Genomic DNA, 17,429 nt, shown 5'->3' with positions numbered 1-17,429 from the left:
TCTCCTACATTGTCCCAAAAGCCTAAGGCCCCTTTCACACATACGGTCCATTTTTCATCCATCCGTTGATGGATGAAAAACGGACATCAGTGCATCTCTATGTAAAAACGGATGACAACGCATGATCATCCGTTAACATCCGTTTTCATCCACTTCCGCCAATGTCCGTTTTTAAGGAACGGATGAATGCCGCCAATGTCCGTTTTTAAGGAACGGATGAATGCCCTATTTTTCATCCGCCAAAAAAATGGTTTGGACGAAAAACAGATGTAAACGGACAAACGGTCAGTTTTTCATCCGTTTTTGCATTGGTATGTAAAAAACGGATGAAAAACTGATGAAAAATGGATGAAAAACGGAGGAAAAACGGAGGAAAAACTGATACATTTGACGTGATTGAACTGATGAACTGAACGGACCGTATGTGTGAAAGGGGCCTAATGCATGGGCTTTTTCCGTGTCTGTGTGTTGTTGCTCATTTATCTTTAGGCCCCTTTCACACATGTTGTCAGCTTGTCCGTTTTTTATCCAGCCGTTGACGGATGAAAAACGGACATCAATGTATCTCTATGTAAAAAGGGATGACAACGGATGATTTTCAGTTAACATCCGTTTTCATCCGCTTCCGTCAATGTCCGTTTTTTTGAACGGATGAATGCCCTATTTTTCATCCGTCAAAAAACGGATCCACCAGAAAAACGGATGACAACGGATGAAAAACAGATGACAACTGACGAAAAACGGATGAAAAACTGATCCATTTTGACGTGACTGAAGTGATGAACTGAATGGACCGTATGTGTGAAAGGGGCCTTAGGGCTCTTTCACACGGTCCGCCTCTGTAGGCGGATCCGTGCTGCTCAGCAGGGATCGATCCGATCTGCTCTCTACGGGGGATCGGATGAGAGCGGACCGCCTGTCCGCTCTCATCCGATCTGATCCCTGGACGGATGGAAAAATAGGGTTTCCATCCGTCCGGATTTCACGGACAGGATCGGATACGGATGGCAGCGGGTGTCAGCGGAGGGGTCTCCGCTGACATCCGCTGCCCCATAGAGCTGCATGGAGGATCCGATCAGATCCGCCTAAAAAACTGACAGGCGGATCTGATCGGATCGCCCGTGTGAAAGAGCCCTTAATCTTATTGTATCCATTTAATATTTGATTGCCCGGATCTGCTGAAGTTACTGTATACGTGTTATATTATGGACTTTGGCATTTTGCATATAAAAGCCAATTCACAAAAATGGTCACGTGGGTTTTACCCATAAAAATGTTACTGCCTTCTGGCTAAAGAGTTTCTATGACGTTTTTATTACAGAGAACAGGATAAATCTAATGACTCATTAGATGGAATACGTAATAATGAGAGAAGCTTACAATTGTTAAGGGCCCATGCACGCTGGGCTTAAAAAAACGCTACTTCTACAGGAGTTTTACGTTTTGCCTGTAAAAGCCACTTAATGTTATCCTATGTGTCCATTAGGATGTTAGAAGCATATTTTTAGCTGTGTTTACATTTGGTTTGCATGGTTGAGAGCAGTTTTCTGGCAGGAAAAAAAAAAGGCTAAACACTCGTAACCCCTGTAAAAAACACCAAAAGCACTGGCATTTTTTAAGCCCAGTGTGCATGGACCCAAAAGATGGATTTCAAGGAAACCGCTGCATACACAGATAAACGATGGCACATACAGTATCTGTTTTACCTGCCAAAGGATCAACTTGTTTACAATTAGCCTGCCGAATTTTACATGGGATTATTGCTATCGGCTGCTGAGAAGTAACCAGTGGAGGGATTGGCAGAGAGGGGCATTGAAACCTGAGTGGTTGGTAAGGTGGATAAGTCTGGTAGCAGTCTTCATGAAAGCCTGTGTAGAGGTAGGCCAGCGAATTGCAACAGTCATGCGATAACAAGGGAATGATTATCTTTGTGGTGCCACTGGTTGATCTAGATTTATAAATTGGACATTTTGACACGAAAATTATCACGATAAAATATAAATATTCATGTTTGAAAAAAATTACTTTTTTTAACTACAGCTTTGTGATGTGACACTTACTATTAGAATCTAAAATCAACTAATTTCAGATAGCCATCCAAGTTCTTTGCTCATAATTTCTTCATCATGATGTGTCATGATGAAGTTTGTCCTCTACTTGTCCTGTGAGGAATGACAAGGAAATTAGATATTTGGAAGACTGTTGTTGCAGCACTTTCTTCCAGAAAGTCAGTGAATTATTCATGTCTAAATGAAGCAGTATTGGAGGGTCTCTGAGAGGCTGCAGGCTGGTGAACCATGCTGAGCTCAGCAGTGTCTGCTGCATTATCCATGGTGTCTGTATTAACTATGGTGGGGACTGCGGAGATATTGCTGATTCCCTCACCAATATATAAAAGAATCGGAGGGGGGAGTTCAACTTTTCAGTTGAATTAACCGCTTGCCGACCGCCGCAAGTACATATACTGCGGCGGTCAGCTCCGTGCAGGCAAAGTGATGTACCGGTACGTCACTCGCCTGCGAGCCAATAGGGGGCAAGCGCGCGCCGCCGGAGGCGCGCTCCCGCCCCCGCTCGCTCACTGGGATCCCCGCGCGTGTGACTGGCAGACCCGATGTCCGCCAGTCACTCGCGATCGTCAGTTACAGAGGGAGAAAGGCAGGCGGCTAATGCAAACAAAGCCGCCTGTCATTCTCCCTTGTGTAACAGCAAAGATCATACGGTCCTGCTATGTAGGACCGTAGATCTCTGCTGTTACATGAAAAGCCACGCCCCTTTACAATTACAAGCACGCCCCTAGGGACACACTTAACTCCAATAAAGTTAACCCCTTCCCTGCCAGTGTCATTTTTACAGTAACAGTGCATATGTATAGCACTGATTACTGTAGTAATGTCACTGGTAACCCCAAAAGTGTCAAAAATGTCAGTCAAGGGTCTGATCTGTCCGCTGCAATGTCGCAGTCCCGCAAAAAAAAAAATCGCAGATCGCCTCCATTACTAAAAAAAAAAAAAAAATAAAAATGACAAAAATCTTTCCCTTTGTTAGTAAACGCAATAACTTTTGCGCAAACCAATCAAAAAAATATGCTTATTGCGATTTTTTTTTACCAAACATATGTAGCAGAAAACAAATTGGCCTAAAATGTTAAAAAAATAGATTTTTACATTTTTATTGGGAATTTCATGTGAAAAATATTTTTATTTTTGCAAATTGTCGCTCTATTTTTGTTTATAGCTCATGATCAAAAAAAATCGCACAGGTGATCAAATACCACAAAAAGAAAGCTCTGTTTGTGGGAAAAAAGGACGTCAATTTCATTTGGGTACAGCATCGCACGACCGCGCAATTGTCCGTTAAAATCACACAGTGGCGAATCGCAAAATAGGCCCTGGTCAGGAAGGGGGTAAAATCTTCCGGGGCTTAAGTGGTTAAAAAAAGACAAAAAAAACTCAAATTTAAATAAACATAACAATCACACACGCATAGTATATTAAAACTTTGTTTTAAAAAAACTATGTTTAAGAAGTCACAAAGAATGTTCAATTCTATTAATTGTATGGAATTAAAGTATATGTAAAGTTTTGAATGAGTAGGAAAGAGCTGAAGCACGTTTCTTTTTTCTTTTTTGCTGTCTGTGTCCTATTGTGGAGATCTCTCTTCACTTCCTGTCCTAGAAATACAACAGGAAGAGGAAATCTGTTCAAAGTGAAGAAAAATCCTTCTTAACATTTTGCATTTGCAATTACACTCTGTGATGGTGACCACCAAGACAGGCAGAGAGAGTGAATCTCCCAAGCGGGGACACAGGCAACAATTAAAAAACATGGCAGGGAGTTTTATCTGTTTCTTACAGTATACAAAATTACAAAAGAGTGTGAAAAATATGTGTACAAAAGGTGACTTGTTTTAACCCCCCCCCCCCCCCAATTCCTCTTACATTGTTTGTTGCTAGTCTGCTTGTAAGTGTGTACAAAATAAATTAGTTTCAAATATTAACACCATATAGTCATCAGAATACAATGTAGTATGGACCATTATTATAGTTCTATAATTCCACAAGGCTGTACTCTATGCCAGGGTCATTGTGTAATTATACCCCGTTGACTGATACTCTGATCTTTTGCAGAACGATGGATCGATGGGCATGCCGCAGCCTCCCCAGCCAGAAGTGAGGACCAAAGATTACATGGTGGAGTCTGTGCTGGTCATGTTCTTCTGCTGCTTCCTAACAGGCATCATTGCCGTGGTCTACTCTCATGAGGTGAGACATAGGACGGGGGCAAGTGAAGGCAACAGTTAGAAAGAGCTCATTAAAAATCAGCATGCTGGCTGGCTCTGTGTCATTTAGAGCTCTTGCACACAACTGGACCCATTCAATTTAATGCCCGTCATATTTCCTCCAAGGTGGCAGCCCAGGAGCAGTGTACAAACTGCCCTTGATATGAACGGCTGCGTGCTGCTGTACAGAAAATGTTCTATTTCATGCATACGCCCAAACGCTCGCTGTACTCATTTTTACTATAGCACCGCACAAAATACATGACCACAGCAGCACGCAACCATCTATGTCAATGACAGGCTGTACACGTTGAACCTGGGCTGTCTGGGTGTAGGACTTCAGCCAGTGGAGTAGAACTCCAGCCATAACATTTTGCTTTTGCTCTGAATAAAGAAGGGCTGGAACTGAGGGGTTCTCATCCTGGGATGTTTATATCCTGTGGGGTACCTCAGGGGTTGCTAGCAATATGGACGATCAACTTCCCAGGTTGTGACATTAGTAAATGATACAAGGGTCATGATGTGGTTGGTGCACTTTAATCTCCAAAATGCATCATATTATGGCAACAGTATATTGGGAATGCAAAACATATGACTCAGTTTAAGAAGAATGTTTTGGGGGGGGGGGGGGGTGAATGAAGTAGATACAGTTTTTCAAATTTTTATTCTAATTTAGGACAGAGAGGAGAAAGTTTATCCGGTGCTGAATAAAACCATAAAATGTTTTTTCCCCTCTGAGCACTTGGCAGCAGAAGGGGGTAAACATTTTTTACTTTTATTTCATCGTAAAATTCCAAGTAAACAGGTCAACCTGTGTTGTAAATTCAATTCCAGTTCCTTGGTTTCCTGTCCCACAGTCAAAACAGGATGTAAGAGGAAATCCCTCCAAGCACTGTCTCAGTGATAATGGTAAACAGGGGAAATAGAGAACGAACGTGCCCCTAATGGGGGCACAGACAGCAATGAAAACCTGATAGGTATTCTAATTCTTCTCCACTCTATCCAAGTTACAATCTTGACTTACCTGTAAGTTCCATATCATGGAGACACTGGCAGAGTTTCCATAAACCCTGGATTATAGGTTCAAACCTTCAGGTGATTGGACACTGGTAAAGTTTTCAAGGACACATCCCCTGGACGCCTCCCCTCTAACATTACACCATACTATGAGTCCTCAGCTTTATAGTAAGCAATGTAGAGTACCAAGAAATGGAGGAGAGGGTAGCCTGGGTCCTGTACTGTACTCCAAGATATGACATTTTTACTGGTAAGTCAAATTACTCTTATCCTACTTGTACAGTACAGGACACAGGCAAAGTATTCATAGATCCTGGGCTGCTCCCAAGCAATGAATGAGAAGAGTGAGCAAAACGTAGGCATACAGAACTGTGCTAACAGGCCCAATGACAAGGGTCATAAAAGACCAAACTTCAGAGTGCCGCTGAAAGAACCTTGTTTTATTTAATAATAAGAAAGCTTATTTTGCAGAAAATTGGACATTCACCTGGTAAAACTAAGATATGAACAGAGGCCCAGGTGGTAGTCTTACACAGCTGGGCTACTGAGGCATGGTGCCGAAATGCCCTGGAAACTCCACCGATTTGGTGGAATGGAGGTGTAAAAGTGCAGGAGGGGATTTGTCTTTAAAGCGAGTTCCACCCAAAAGCCGATGTAGACATCGACTGCAGTGCCGACATCGCTGGACTCCAGCACAGGTAAGTGTCCTAATATTAAAATTCAGCAGCTACAGTGTGTGTAGCTGCTGACTTTTAATTTTTGGAGGGGGGGGGGGGGCAGAACTCCGCTTTAAGAGTGTAAGCGCTTTTTGATCATCATTTCTCAAATCAACCTCGTGATGGTGGACTTGGAAGCAGGATGTCCCTTGTGAGGTCTTGAGAGTAGGACAAATAGGAAATCCGTCGGTCTGATCAAAGCTATAGCTTTGAGGGAGATTCCAATGGCTCTGACTACATCCAGGCAATGAAAGATTTCCTTAGAATGTTTAGGACTATGTCATCATTGAGGTAGAAGACTGCTTTTTTTTCTGACCCTGCAGTTCAGTGCTCAAAAAACAAACACCAAGAACTAGGGATGCACCGAATAATCGGCGGCCGAACATTATTCGGCCGAAAATAGAAAAAATAGCACTTTCGGTGTTCGGCCGAATAAGTCAAAAGGCCGAATAATTTTGTGCCGAACAATAGGGCTGAACGATAGTCGATATGATATCGACTATCGTTCTGTGGCCGTAGGCGATATTCATATCGCCGAGGTCACGATATTTACATAGGCAGGGGGAAGGGACTCGGAGGAGGACTCACAGACTTCCGTGAAGCCGGGACACTTCTGCGGTGAGCATACATACATTACTCACTCGTGCACTGCCTGCACACCTGATTGGTTCCGCTGTGCCGCTACTCACGGCGTGATTGGCTTCCTGAATGTGCCATTGAAAAAACTAGGGAGGAGAGTAAGACTCACTGAATGTGTGGGGCGGCTGCAGTGCACGAGTGAGTAATGTATGTATGCGGCTGTGCTCCTTTCCAGGCTCCTACTAGTCCACCTCCAGCCTCCTACTACCACCACTATGAGAGACTGTCTGTCACTGTATAATCTGATCGAGTCCACACTGACACTGACTGACTGTCACTGAGTAATTGATGTTACCACATTAACCCTGACCTGCCCAGTGCCCTGTATCTGCAATTAAAATTTACAAGGCTGCCTGCATGCTTCCTGATTTCCATTCCCAGCATCCTTCCCAATCCCTACAGTGTCACTAACATTAACCCTATGGTACAAGGCTGCAGTGTGCACTGAATCCCATTCCCTACAGTAACATTTAGGGAGAAAGAGAGACATAAGAGAGAGAGAGAGAGAGAGAGAGAGAAAGAGACACGAGAGGACAAGAGAGAGAGAGTGAGGGGACAAGAGAGAGAGAGAGAGAGAGAGAGAGATACGAGAGGACAAGAGAGAGGACAAAAAATTGGCAAAATAAATGGAAAAAATGCAAAACACCGCGTTCGGTATTCGGCCTTCGGCCAAACATTTCATTATTATTCGGCTTCGGCTTCGGCCAAGAATTTCATTTCGGTGCATCCCTACCAAGAACCAAAATTGCATGCGAACACACACTAAAGTGCACTAGGGTGTGTTAGGTGGTTCACTCCTGAAGAGGAAGGGTCGCAAGACTCCTGATGGGGGGTAGGGCACACTCAGGTTCATCTAGCCAGAAAGTTTGACAGACCCCGCTCCTCATGGTCAGCCGAAGCCAACTAATTAGTAGTGGGTGGCAGCCTCTCCTGAGTAGAGGCACCCCCCCAAGGCAGGGGAGGAAGAAACCTGATGGTTACTCATCCTCCCCTAGACTTCAGGGTAGGCCTGAAGACCCACACCCTAAATAAAAAGGTGACATACAAAAAAGTTAAGGTGACAGACTTGTGGAGAGAAATAAATAAAAAGTGTCAATGTGCAGGACAACTGCTAGGCCTTGCGGTCTGCTAAGAAAGTTTCTCCCGTCTAGGCCCAAAGGTCTAGGCAAAGCGGCGTTGCACAGAAAAAAAAAAGCTGTGGTGTTGTGGCCAAGTGCTTCTCTCACCATGGGGCCCCACACCCAAGTAATACTCGGAGCACCCCCGGGACTCCACTCCCTGGGGGAGCCCCTGACCAGACAAGGTAGCACAGTCAAACCGGGGGTACTGGGCTGACACTCCACTAGGGAATTTCTCTGTTGCCCCGCCTGGCACAGTGAGCACATTGGGTTATTTTCCCATATCATACCAGCAGGGGCACTATACAGCCAGCCCAGCCATAAGGCCAGAATTATGGCAGCGCACCCCTACTGAACACTGATAAGAACAGATACCACACTTGATCTGCATATGAGTGAGGCACTTTTCACAGGGAACTTAAGCTGTCCAAGCTTTTAGCCATCAGATTCTGTGCATATGAATGGAGATAAAAGCAATTCTTGAAAATCAAGTCATGACAAGTTCTAGGGCATCCATGCAAAGGAGAAGAGCTGAATGTATTTGCTGTACTTGCTCTGTTAAAGCATGATCCTGGAAAACCTGGTCATGTTGGTTGTTCACTGCCTTAGTCAATTTAGCTGCAGTTTGACATACTGAAATTGCAGCGAAAGCCGATTGCAGGGTTGAGGCAAGAGAGAAGAGAACCTTTAAAAGCATCTCAGACTTTTTATCTTCAGAATCATTGGAAGAAGGAACATCTTCAATCGGTACAGTGAGATTTAAGACTGAGATGGCAGGATCAACCACAGAGAAAAAACACTTGTTTGTGATTTTTTTTTTTCCCACTGGATAGTTTGGCAAAGATATTAGGAGTAAATATACTTTCTGGAGTGACCTAATCGTCTTCCACAATCTATCTGTTCATGTACAGTTAATGTTTTGAAAGCTTTTGCAGGTCTCTTTGTATCCAAAGGGGCATGGCAAAACAAAGAATCAAGCTGTATGTACAATGCAAGGCTTTTGTGAACAGCAGCAGTGAGTTTTTCATTGTTAGCAAGCATGCATAAAGATCCGTATCAATATAGTGGCAACTTGGGAAAAAAATATCTTCCACAGCTTAGATGAACACTGCCTCCTTGTCCTCTTCCTCCCTATCGGTGTCTGCCTCGTCTGGGGCAGGCATATTAGGATTAGACTCTGGCAGAGAAATGGCATTTTGAGCCCTGGGCAAAGATGGCTGTATTTAGGTCGTCTGAGGAATTATGACATAGATGCAGAAAATTAAGCTTTTGTCAAATAGGCCACTTGTTGCATGCCTGACATAGCTCTAGAATCAGATGCAGCAGCCAGGGTTAGAGCTGGCTCCTGTTCTGGTACAAGGGGTGCATCTTCACTACAGATTGAAAATTATGCCAACTTTCAGCAGAGTGGATGTTCGCCTGTGGCTTTGCAATGGCTCCCTTTTGCCTGGTCTCTGCCAAAGCTACATGCGAGGGCATTCCCCTGTGGGAAACTCACAGAGCAGGGTGCAGAATATAGGGTAAGCACATCCAGAAGGAGAATGCAGTGATCCAGGTGTAGACCGTTCTGTAGTAAATCCTTGTAACAAAAGAGTGGGGTGCCGAGGTGAGCACCCATGTAGAAATCAAGTCCCGAAAGCAACATTACAGGCCTCCCAGTGTGGGGTCCAGGTACAGCTCCCAAGATTTATTGAGGTTGCACCAATCCAGATGAACTGATTCTACTTGTAACATTAGGAGGTAGTGAGAAGTTGAAGAATTTGAAGATAAAAAAAATATATAAAAATAAAAATAAGGTAGTTACGCTAAGAGTTATCTCTTTGTGAAGGAGAAATGTCCATCACCTTAGGACACAGGGTCTATGAATACTTTGCTTATGCTCTTCCACGATCACTACCGCGAAGCAACGTATGGGTACAGTGTTTTGCGGTATCTTCAGCGGCTGGTCGGCAAATGGTTAAAGTGCTGTTTGAGATAAGGGAATAAAGATTGAATGGAAATAGGAGTAAATTGTATTTGATGTAAAGCACATTTCAGCAACTGGTTATTACAGCAATCCAATATTTCATTTCTCCTTAAGTGTATTTCCAGTTTTGCAGCCAAATAAGGACAATGACTTCTATATTTTTACATTCACATAGCATAACATAAAAATATAAAAAAAAAAAAAAATTGATGCTTACTAGCTTAAAAAAAAAATCATACCTAGTTTTCCCCTTCTATGTAATATTAAGGGGTTTAACCACTTTAACACTAGCCACTGTGCTGCTACTGCGGCACAGTGGCTCGTTATCGTCTAGCGACGTAGACCTACGTCGCTAGACTCCTCCCCCTGTAGGCGGCGCTCACGCTGTTTTCATTCACAGGGCCAGGGGAGGAGCGGCGGCGATCGCCACTGCTCTGCCCCGATCGTCGGGGAATCCAGTTTGGAGATCCGCCCGCCTGTGTAAACAGAGCGGGCGGATCTCCTAAGTGACAGGGAGTGACAGATCGGAGTGGCTCACTCAGTCACCTCCCCCCCACACACGTTAGTAAGCACCAGGCATACATTAACCCCTCCCTCTCCAATAAAATTAACCCCTTCCCTGCCAGTGTCATTTTTACAGTAACAGTGCATATTTATAGCACTGATTACTGCAGTAATGTCACTGGTACCACCAAAAGTGTCAAAAATGTCAGTCAAGGGTCCGATCTGTCCGCCGCAATGTCGCAACTGTCTCCTAAATGCACATTGAAAACTATTCTAAACAATAGACACTGCCTAAAAAAAGTTCCATGTATAAACCCGCTCCTAAGAAACGACTAGAAAGGTAAAAAATATTACAATGCTCACAAAGAAGGCACTCTAGAGCCCATGAAATACCGGAGTTTGCCTAATCTGACTTCTATGATAAAATACAGTGCCTTGAAAAGTATTCATAAATCTTGAAATTTTCCACATTTTGTCATGTTACAAACAAAAACGTAAATGTGTTTTTATGTGATAGACCAACACAAAGAGGCACATAATTGTGAAGTGGAAGGAAAATGATAAATGGTTTTCAATTTTTTTTTACAAAGCAATATCTGAAAAGTGCGACGTGCATTTGTATTCAGCCCTCTTAACTCCGATACCCCTAACTAAAATCTAGTGGAGCTAATTGCCTTCAGAAGTCACCAAATTAGTAAATAGAGTCCATCTGTGTGTAATTTAATCTCAGTATAAATACAGGGGTTCTGTGAAGCCCTTAGAGGTTTATTAGAGAACCCGAGTGAACAAACAGCAACATGAAGGCCAAGGAAAAAATCCAGACAGGTCAGGGATAAAGTTGTGGAGAATTTTAAAGCAGGGTTAGGGTATTAAAAAAAAAAAACATATCCCAAGCTTTGAACATCTCACGGAGTACTGTTCAATCCATCATCCAAAAATGGAAAGACACAACTTCAAATCTACCAAGACATGGCCGTCCACCTAAACTGACAGGCTGGGCAAGGAGAGCATTAATCTCTAGGCAGCCAAGAGGCCCATGGTAACTTTGGAGGAACTGCACACCATCCTCACTGTGGCACATGGTGGTAGCAGCTTAATGTTGTGGGGATGCTTTTCTTCAGCAGGGATAGAGAAGGTGGTCAGAGTTGATGGGAATATAGATGGAGCCAAATACAGGGCAATCTTATAAGAAAACCTGTTAGAGTCTGCAAAAGACTTGAGACTGGGGTGGAGGTTCACCTTCCAGCAGGACAACAACCCTAATTACAGCCAGAGCTACAATGATTTAGATCATTTTAGACCATCATTTAGATCAAAGTATAGTCATATGCTAAAATGGCCAAGTCAAAGTCCAGACCTAAATCCAATAGCGAGTCTGTGGCTAGACTTGAAAATTGCTGTTTACAGACGCTCTCCATCCAATCTGACCGAGCTTGAGCTATTTTGCAAAGAATGGGAAAAAATTTCACTCTCTAGCATAGGCATGCGCAGCCTATTGCATTAGGGTGTGCACCCCAAAGCTCAAACACGCATGCGTGTATATATATATATATATATATATATATATATATATATATATGTATATATATATATATATATATATATATATATACACACACTTGTCAAAAGTATTGGGACACCTGCCTTTACACACACATGAACTTTAATGGCATCCCAGTCTTAGTCCGTAGGGTTCAATATTGAGTTGACCCACCCTTTGCAATTATGCCAGCATCAATTCTTCTGGGAAGGCTGTCCACAAGGTTTAGGAGTGTGTTTATGGGAACTTTTGACCATTCTTCCAGAAGCAAATTAGTGACGTCAGGCACAGATGTTGGACGAGAAGGTCTGGCTCGCAGTCTTTGCTCTAATTCATCCCAAAGGTTTTCTATCGGGTGGAGGTCAGGACTCTGTGCAGGCCAGTCAAGTTCCTCCACCTCAAACTCGCTCATCCATGTCTTTATGGACCTTGCTTTGTGCACTGGTCCACATCATTTGGTTGCGGGGGATTATAGTGTGGGGTGTTTTTCAGGGGTTGGGCTTGGCCCCTTAGACTCTTAGGGAGTCAGCCAATTTCATGCTCCCAAATTTGTGGGAACAGTTTGGGGATGGCCCCTCCCTGTTCTAGCGTGACTGCGCACCAGTGCACAAAGCAAGGTCCATAAAGACATGGACTTAGCATGGGTGGTGGAAAATTAACTTCAAGTGCAATCATTTACATTATAATAGTAACTAAAACATATAAAATGAAGTGTAACAATCTAAAAAATAAAAATTCCAAAGTTTTCTACTGGTGTGAACCTTCCAACTAAAAAGTTTTTACACTTAAGTTAAATTGTATGGCAAATATCTGTAGAGGGGTTCCACCATCCCTGCTAAGTTTTGAAAAAGATGCATGCCTTATTTTCCTTTTGATGTGTATTACAGGTGAAATTACATGTGAGGCACTGATATGGACTGATAGGCAGCACTAATAGGCACTTGTTCTCAGCACTGACGAGGCTGCACTGATTGTCAGCACTGATGAGTACTGATAGGTGGCACTGATAGGCAGCACTTCTGGGCACTAATAGGCATCACTGATGGCTACTGATAGGCGGCTTTGGTGGGCACTGATTGGTGGCACTGATAGGAAGCACTGATAGGCACTGTTAGATGTCACTGATGGGCACTGATGAGGCGGCACTGCTGGGCACTGATAGGCACTGATGAGGCAGCACTGCTGGGCACTGATAGGCAGTATTAGGTGACACTGATGGGCACTGATGAGGCGGCACTGGTGGGCACTGATAGGTGGCACTGGTGGGCACTGATGAGGCGGCACTGATAGGTGGCACTGATGAGGCGGCACTGCTGGGCACTGATAGGCACTATTAGGTGACACTGATGGGCACTGATGAGGCGGCACTGCTGGGCACTGATAGGTGGCACTGATGAGGCAGCACTGCTGGGCACTGATAGGCAGTATTAGGTGACACTGATGGGCACTGATGAGGTGGCACTGGTGGGCACTGATAGGTGGCACTGATGAGGCGGCACTGCTGGGCACTGATAGGCACTATTAGGTGACACTGATGGGCACTGATGAGGCGGCACTGGTGGGCACTGATAGGTGGCACTGATGAGGCGGCACTGCTGGGCACTGATAGGTGGCACTGATGAGGCAGCACTGCTGGGCACTGATAGGCAGTATTAGGTGACACTGATGGGCACTGATGAGGCAGCACTGGTGGGCACTGATAGGTGGCACTGGTGGGCACTGATGAGGCGGCACTGCTGGGCACTGATAGGCACTATTAGGTGACACTGATGGGCACTGATGAGGCGGCACTGATAGGTGGCACTGCTGGGCACTGATGAGGCGGCAATGCTGGGCACTGATAGGCACTATTAGGTGACACTGATGGGCACTGATGAGGCGGCACTGATAGGTGGCACTGGTGGGCACTGATGAGGTGGCACTACTGGGCACTGATAGGTGGCACTACTGGGCACCACTTATGGACACTAACAGGGGAGAGAGGGAGTTTCACATTCAGCAGACAGTGAGACTTGCAAGAAGTGCTCAGTCTGCCTGCAGAAAGAATAGGGAAAGATGAATTCCTCTATATGCAGCTTCCCCATCCCCCTCCTATCCAGCACACACACTTGGGCAATGGGCACGCACTCACCTTCTTCCCGCCGAGGCTCCGCCCCTTCTTCCCGCTGAGGCTCCGCCCCCTTCTTCCCATCGCGGCTCCGCCCCCCGCTAGCAGCACGGACTGAAGGAGCTGCCACTGCAGCTGCCTTCACGCTGCGATGCGGGATCTCAGAGCACGCCGGCTGACACCACCCAGGGCTTGCCCCCCCCCCCCCCATTGGTACCCCACTGTGTGTGTGACACTTTCATGTATGTGCTGCTTTCAGGGAGAAAGACCAGCTGTCAAAACTCAGCAGGTGATGTTAGGGGTGGGCGGGATGAGCAGCTGTCAAACACCAGCCAATAATTGGGCTGCTTAAGAAAGGGGCGGAGCCACATTAACAAAGCGGCCGCCCAGACCCCATCCCATTGGCTGGTGTTTGATAGCTGTTCGGTCCCTCCCACCCCCGACATCACCCCTGAGTTTTGACAGCTCGTCTTTCCTCCTGCAAGCAGAAACATTACCTAACAGTGTCACACACACACTGAGCGGCTCTGGCAAGCCTCACTGTCTGCTGGAGCCAACAGCACAGCCGCCTCTCCACCAAGTATTTCACTACCCTCAGTGCCAAAGATGGAGATCTGGCCCTACACTAACAGACACAGGGTGATTAGGGTGTGCCCAGGCACACCCGGTACACCCCGTGCACACGCCTATGCTCTCTAGATGTGCAAAGCTGGTAGAGACATACCCAAAGAGTAATTGCTGCAAAAGGTGGTTCTACAAAGTATTGACTCAGGAGGGCTGAACACAAATGTAGCCACACTTTTTACATTTATTTGTAAAAAATTTGGAAAACTATTTATCATTTTCCTTCTAGTTCACAATTATGTGCCACTTTGTGTTGGTCTATCACATAAAATACCAAAAAAATACATTTACGTTTTTGGTTGTAAAATTACAAAATGTGGAAAATTTCAAGAGGTACGAATACTTTTTCAAGGCACTGTAGGTACTTCTGGATTTAAAACTATTGGTGTGACTTTTTTTTTTTATGCTTTTATACCCTCAGCAAAGAAGAAAAATGACAGTTCTTTGTAACCCCTGTTACAAATAAGTTAAAACTTAAGTGTATGTTGAATACCTTCCTGAACAATAAATGGAGCTTTAGGGTCGTTTCACACGGGGTGGACCGTTTTTTGATCCACTCCTTCACTTTTTTTTTTTTACAGACACGGATGACACTTGTGTCATCCGGTCCGTATGTCCGTTTATCATCCCATCCGTTTGCGGATGATAAACTGACATAATGTATGTCAATGGGATTGCGGATGTCAGCGGATGACACCGCTGACATCCGTTTTTGCGTCCGTTCCGTTTTTTTAAACGGAAGAAAAATAGGATTCTCTCCCGTTCCAAAAAACGGAAGCGATCGGAAAGGACACAAATCGGATGTCTACAGATGGTCCTTCGCTGACATCTGCAATCCCATGGACATACATTATGTCAGTTTTTCATCCGCAATCGGATGGGATGATAAACAGACATACGGACCGCCCGTGTGAAAGGACCCTTAATCTACAAAGGAAGGCAGAATATTTATTATATAACAATAAACAGTTTGTGTGAGGCGCATATGAGCTTTCAACAAGCAATAAAATCTTAGCAACAATCTGTGCTCCCTCTGATCATCAAAGTTAAACCCCTCAAACTAATATTTTCTTAAATTATAAAAATATAATCAGTTTTTTTTTTTTTTTGTTACAAAAGGCATTTGTGCTGCTAATCCTGGGTGCAAAACACGCAAAAGCTGGAATTTAAATGGTCACTGTAAACACTTTCCCTTTCTAGGAAGCACAATGAATCTTAGAAGCTTGGAGGTTCTTATTTCTTCTTTTGTTTTCTATCAGACCCGAACTGCTCTGAGCAGAGGAGACGTCCTGCAGGCCCAGGAAGCCTCCCGGAAGGCCAGATCCCTTGTCCTCTTCAGTCTTCTCTTTGGAGTCTTTGTTTCAGTCAGCTGGATTATATATGTTGTGGTCGCTATATTCCTATGAAAGGGGAATGGAGTCGCGTGTAAGTCCATGAAGCACATAACTGTGGTTTCTACCTTATTCCCATCACAAACTTTTTAATACTGGACTTACCAGATGAACTAATACCCATCTAAACCCCATCATATGTATGGGATCTCTCAGCACTATATAAGACATTGCCTGGACTTGATTATGCTGAGTGGGCAATACAGAAATGTGTATATGTACAGAAAACATTTAAATAAAAATATACATTTTCTTTTTTATTTCTTTCTCTTTTTTTCCCCATTTGATGTATTTTATGATACACCAACCAGTTGTCAGTCCCATGAAAAGTAATGGGCCATACACACTATAAGATTTTCTGAAGACTTTTTCCTTTAGATTTACCAAAACCATATAATATGAGGTCAAACCTAAACACTTTCAATTTGTATGCAATCCGGCAGGCCCTTGCACTACATAGAAAAGGTAAATCTGAAGGAAAAAGTCTTCAGAAAATCTTATAGTGTGTATGGCCCTTTAGTCTGGAAGTTGTCTGCTGTCCATAACTAACAGATTTTATCTTTTATATTCAGGTAAGTTTAGCGTGGTCTCCTGCCAGCATACAGTAGTTTCTTGCAGAGGTAGACTCGCAATATTTCTTCTGCAAAAAAATACCGGTACTTACCTGTCTGTTCACAATGTTCTGCAGAATGTACACTGAGCTAGGTCTACAATTTGGGCACGGTGCCAAATGACTTCTATGCATGTGCACCAGTGACACCATCCTGTTCCGGCCAATCAAGGCGGCCGAAGACCAGAACTGGGAGAATATATTGGCACCAGCACGGGACCATGCAGGTGTCAGACTGTTGGAGCAAAGAGATTAAGGATTCCTGCCTTTAGTTCCGCAAAGTATTTGTTAAGATGCAGACATAATGGTGAACAGTTGACAGCCGCAGCCAGCTGAAAGCCATGACTGTGACTACACTTTATCCTCGCTCTCCTACACAGACATCTCTCATGGAGAATAATGGTCTACGCAGATGGCCCTTTGATCTCCTTGCCGGTAACAAAATAGGTCTTGGTAGCAATGTTATTAATAGGAAAGGTCTGTATATTTTCCCCAGGAAAGTTGGCAACCGTAGGCAGATAGAATTGGCAAAATGTGTCCAGAAAGGGTCTCCTATGGTTCCAAACATGACTGAGAATTCTCATTTAAAGTAGTTGTAAACTGCAAAAAAATAAAAAAAATTAGGCTTCTGCAGGATGTCAGTATGGAGACTGAATATGCTGAAGGAATTGAAAGCTCATGCACATTCTTAAGAATCAGGGATTTTAAAGTAGGAGTAAAGTAATTTGTTTGATCCATAATAAGGCCTACCTGTAGGTACAATAAATATCTCCTAAACATGCACTGTATAGAAGATATTTACTTTAGTAGCAGACAGTGATGTCACCAGGGCATGCGCACCGCACTCTGAATGGATGGTGCCATGACTCCCGTGCGCATACGTGAAAATGACGTCATCGCAGCTGGCCATTTTTTTAAA

General features: G+C 44.1%; 1 protein-coding gene across 1 annotated transcript in view; it reads left to right on the top strand.

Moving 5' to 3' along the window:
* The window catches only part of PRRT1B (proline rich transmembrane protein 1B), a 72,179-nt gene extending 56,019 nt beyond the window's left edge, over positions 1–16,160 (top strand). The window contains exons 3-4 of the mRNA XM_082264566.1: positions 4,127–4,261; positions 15,769–16,160. Coding sequence (XP_082120692.1) covers positions 4,127–4,261; positions 15,769–15,915 — 282 coding nt within the window. The 3' untranslated portion in view covers positions 15,916–16,160. The remainder of the gene's footprint in view (positions 1–4,126; positions 4,262–15,768) is intronic.
* Positions 16,161–17,429: the final 1,269 nt, after the last annotated feature.

The sequence above is a fragment of the Pelophylax lessonae genome, assembly GCF_965119305.1.
Source record: "Pelophylax lessonae genome assembly, chromosome: 7".
NCBI classification, from domain to species: Eukaryota; Metazoa; Chordata; class Amphibia; order Anura; family Ranidae; genus Pelophylax; species Pelophylax lessonae.
The sequence above is the reverse complement of the archived record's forward strand: the minus strand, read 5'-3'. Positions and strand labels throughout refer to the sequence as shown.